Source organism: Carlito syrichta, unplaced genomic scaffold, assembly GCF_000164805.1.
Source record: "Carlito syrichta isolate Samal-C Ts95f unplaced genomic scaffold, Tarsius_syrichta-2.0.1 Scaffold84594, whole genome shotgun sequence".
Classification (NCBI taxonomy): domain Eukaryota; kingdom Metazoa; phylum Chordata; class Mammalia; order Primates; family Tarsiidae; genus Carlito; species Carlito syrichta.
In genome coordinates, this window is record NW_007028690.1 from 14,856 (window position 1) to 19,270 (window position 4,415).

Here is a 4,415-nt window from a genome sequence, read left to right on the forward strand (position 1 = left end):
TCAGCCTTCCGAGTAGCTGGAACTTCAGGCACACACTACCACGCCCGGCTAATTTTTGATTTATTGTAGAGATGAGGTCTCGCCAAGTTGCCCAGGCGGGTCTCGAACCCACGGGCTCAGGCAATCCACTCACCTCGGCCTCCCAAAGTGCTGGGATTACAGGCTGAGCCACCAAGCCCGGCTCCAAGTATACCCTTTGGGCTGGCGAGCACAGGGGCCAACAAGGCTCAGCCCACCGACCCCCCACAGGCAGCCTCTGCTCTGCCAGACGAAGCCCATGAAGGTGCCTATGAATTTGAGGGGTAGAAAGTCCTGTGTCAGTCCTCTCTCCCTTGGGAGCACACAAAGAATCAGACAGACTCAGAGGAAGGAGGAGGAATGGAGGAGCAGAAAAAGGGCTCGGCCTTGGGAAAAGCGTGAGATGCTCGAGATGTCACGGATGGGGGTGTGGTGGGAAATGAGGTAGGGGTACAGGAAAAGGTGGGGGTGTGGGAGGAGGGGAGGTGGGGAGTATGGGAGGGGAGGTGGGGAGTATGGGGGGGGCAAGGGTGTTGCTACCCCCTCCCCTTTTCCTGAGGGCCAGGTTGCTGGTCCTTGAGAAGCAGGGGTCTTGGCCACAGTTAGGGCACCCAGTCCTGACAGGTCTAGCCCACTCCACGCAAGACCCCAGGGCACAGCCTACTTCTCAGGTGCTAGCTCTGCAGTCACCGCAGGCTTCTACCTGCCCCACTGGTCTGGTGGACTGACTCTCTGGTTGTCCCTGACAACCAGTGTCCCTGACACTGCCTGAGTCAACTTGCTCCCCTGAACTGATCATGTGCAGCACAGGACAACCGGGGCTTCTGCGGTGTGTTTCTTCCGGCTAGCTCCTCATTACAACTTCAAGTGCTTCCTTCCTGTCCCTGGCCACTAGATCCCTTGAGGAACCTTGCTGAAGAATGTCAGGACTGTACAGAGAGTCTGGTGAGCTCCATGATTCACCACCTCCTCTGTGCTGTCCTCACATGTGGGGTAAGGCCAGGGGCTACAGAGGTGCCTCTCCAGGCACATGCAGCATGTCTGCAGAAGCCCTTGGCCATTGATGTGCTCTGTCTACATGGTCCCTGCCTTCTATCCAGCCCTCTAGCTTCCACCACCCAGGGCTTACCTTATCAGCAATGTCCTCCTCTGGGCCTTCCACCAGTTCAGGGGGTGGGTCCTCCAGGGCCTCCATGGTCAGGGCCCCTGACTGGTGCAGGTACCTATGGAAAAGGAACCACAGCAGAGGAAAGAAGGGGGAATACCAAAGGAAAAGTTCTTTAAACATGAGAACTTCCAAGTCAATCTGAAAAGCAAATGGCAGCATCATGGGGGGAGAGACACTTCCCTGCTCTGGGGGGATCTCCTCTCGATCAAAGCACCAAACAAAGTGGGCGTTCCTGGGTCGGACACCTTTACCAAAGGGCTGGGAGCAAGCAGGTCAGGCTCTGTGGTCTCGGAGCTCTCTGGCGCTCTTTGGAGCCTGACAGAATATCACTGTATTCCCTGCCAGCTAATGGGTCAAGGTACTTTGTACTTGGGTGCAATAAAACACGATACCATTCTCCACTGTGATATGAAATGATTTTGTCTTCTGCTAGAGGCCCATGAAACATTAATTCAGGATCTTGACTTCTGCACCCATGACCTACACCTGGCATCTGACTTCTGCATTCGTCAGCTACAATTGGTATCTGATTTTTCAAATGTCCTCCCTGTGGCAGAAACAGTATGGGCCCTGAGGAGAGATGTGGCTCCTTAGAATCTCACTTGGGGGTCACCTTGGGTTCACGCTTGGAGCCTGGTTCAGCTGAGCCTGGGAAAGCACCAGGAACACATATCTTTGGCTGTACCAGCTCCTATGGACGCGTCCTCCACCCTGCAGGCCACACCACGTACTTCCCAGCCTGGGGCTCAGGGGGAACACCTGACTCTCCATTCCTGCATAAACTGGAGGGCCCCACATGCTGCAGCCTTAGGCAGGAGCTGCTCCTCAGCTGCAGACACCTAGATCCTTGAGCGCTTGCACAGAGGTGCTGATAGCAGGTGTGCACACTGAGTTCCTTACACTCCCTGGAGCCTTGGTACCAAACCAGGCTCCAAGCTCTCTGAGCCTTACTTTCTTATGAAATGGGGATCTACAGGTCATGACGAGGTTTAAACACAGTCATGCATATAAACAGCTGTGCTAAGGACATAGCACAGAGTAAAAATTCAAGAAAATGGTAACAAGAATTACACTGAAAATTTCTATATCATCTTTATCAAATATATGAAGTTCTATTTCCTTTTTAGTACTGATTGAGCTTGTGCAGTTCTTCTTTCTTTCCCCCCATCAATGTTCTAAGGGGAAAAAAAGAAGGGACCCTTGCCCTGGAGAACATGGGTCCCATGGGCATGAGCTGGAGCACATGCGTCCTTCTGGGCTTTGTCTGCAGATTTCATCAGATTCTCAAAAAGGGTGCTGATGATGGGCATCATGTTGCTGGCCAGTCGTTACTCTTTTTTTTTTGAGTTGGAGTCTCACTCAGTTGCCCAGACTGGAGTGCAGTGGCCGCTCCCAGCCACTGCAGCCTCGACCTGCTGGCTCCGGTGATCCTTCTGCCTCAGCCTTCCAAGTAGCTGGAATTACAGGTGTGCGCTACCACGCCCGGCTAATTTTTTTGATTTATTGTCGAGATGAGGTCTCGCCAAGTTGCCCAGGCGGGTCTCGAAACCGCGGGCTCAGGCAGTTCACTCACGTCGGCTGCCCAAAGCACAGGATTACAGGCTGAGCCACCGAGCCTGGCCCAGTCATTACTCTTAAACGCCATGACCTTAACCCTAAATGCGATGCCACTCACAGGGCAAAAAATTGCCTACCCCAACCTCAGAGGCCACCCTGAGGAGGGGCCACAGCCTGGGCCTATCAGTACTTTTGAGCCCTCAGGAGAGGTTCAGGCACTTCCAAGGGCTGACATAGGGATGGAAGGATGTGGCCATCCCTAAGCACCCAGTGTGTGAACTTAGCACGTGGCTACTCAGGGTGGGGGAGGGGTTATCAGTATGGTGAGTAGGGGGCTGTCTATTGAAACCCATTAGAAAGAAAATTCTGGCTGGGTGCAGCTACTCAAGCCTGTAATTCCAGCACTTTGTGAGGCCAAGGCAAGAGGATTGCCTGAGCTCAGGGTTTTGAGACCAGCCTGGGTAACTTGGTGAAACCTCGCCTCCGCAATAAATAAAAAAATGAGCTAGGCGTGGTAGCACGCACCTATAGTTCCAGCTACTAGAAAGGCTGAGGCAGAAGGATAGCCTGAACCCAGCAGGTTGAGGCTGCGGTGGCCATCACCATGCCACTACACTCCAGCCTGGGTGACAGAGTGAGACTCCAACTCAAAAAAAAATTCTTCAACCACCCATCCCCACTTGGGAGCCCCCGGGAGAAGGAGCAGCAGAAAACAGCTAATCTATCCCAAAGAGCCAGGTAAAATTGGGCAGAAGAATGCGGTGCTGTCCCTTGGTAACTTCCCTGCTGCAGAGCCACTGGTGCTTCCTCCTGTCCTGGCTGGGGCCAGCTCTGCCAGGAGCCCAGGGTTCCTGCATACATCACTGGCCCAAGGGAGCCATTTCCACCTCATGGACAGGAAGGAAATGAGGCTTGGACAGGTTGGAGACACAGCCAGGCACAGGGGCTCCAGCGGGTGCCTGCAAAGCCCATCATCTTAGAACAATGCACACACGAAGGACTGAAAACTATACAAAGCAAATTATGACAGTTATTCTGCATTTCCTTAGAATATGGTGGCAGATTCAGGGCAAAACGGCAGAATAAAAACTGGAAATATACTGCAGAATACAAGGAGGTACCCTCAAAGAAAAGGAATTATCTTTTGGAGGCCAGGTCCTTTGTAGTACAGGTTTCCCCCACTAGGTAAGTGGCATCAGTGTACCCGGTAGTATTGTAGTGAGAGACTGTATTCAGCTTCAGTGAATTTTTATGTGGCAACAGGTGACTTCCACCATGACAACGCACCTGTCCACATTCCAGGAGCGCCAGCAGGCAGGCAGGACTCTGGTCTGGGCAATTGGCTGGTTGGACAGAGGAGACCTGCCAACACGGGAACCTGTGCCCACCCCATGTCTGCAGAAGCCATCAGTCAGCTGTGAGCACCCATTCCAGCATCCCAGACACCTGAGAGGAGGCCTCTGACAAGAAGACAGGGACCCAAACAAGGAACTCCAGGAAAAGGGACAGAAAAGCTTAAAAAATGTACAGGGATTCAATGGTAGGCTGTCATCAAAAAGATATAATGCAGCTGGGCTCGGTGGCTCAGCCTGTAATCCCACAGCTTGGGAGGCTGAGGTGAGTGGATTGCCTGAGCCCGCGGGTTCGAGACCTACCTGGGCAACTTGGTGAG

The 4,415-nt window shown here is 53.2% G+C and overlaps 1 protein-coding gene across 1 annotated transcript in view; it reads right to left on the bottom strand.

Moving 5' to 3' along the window:
• RAB11FIP3 (RAB11 family interacting protein 3) overlaps positions 1-4,415 on the bottom strand; it is a 55,405-nt gene that overhangs the window by 10,413 nt on the left and 40,577 nt on the right. The window contains exon 6 of the mRNA XM_008056279.2: positions 1,148-1,241. Within this exon, the coding sequence (XP_008054470.1) occupies positions 1,148-1,241 (94 nt within the window). The remainder of the gene's footprint in view (positions 1-1,147; positions 1,242-4,415) is intronic.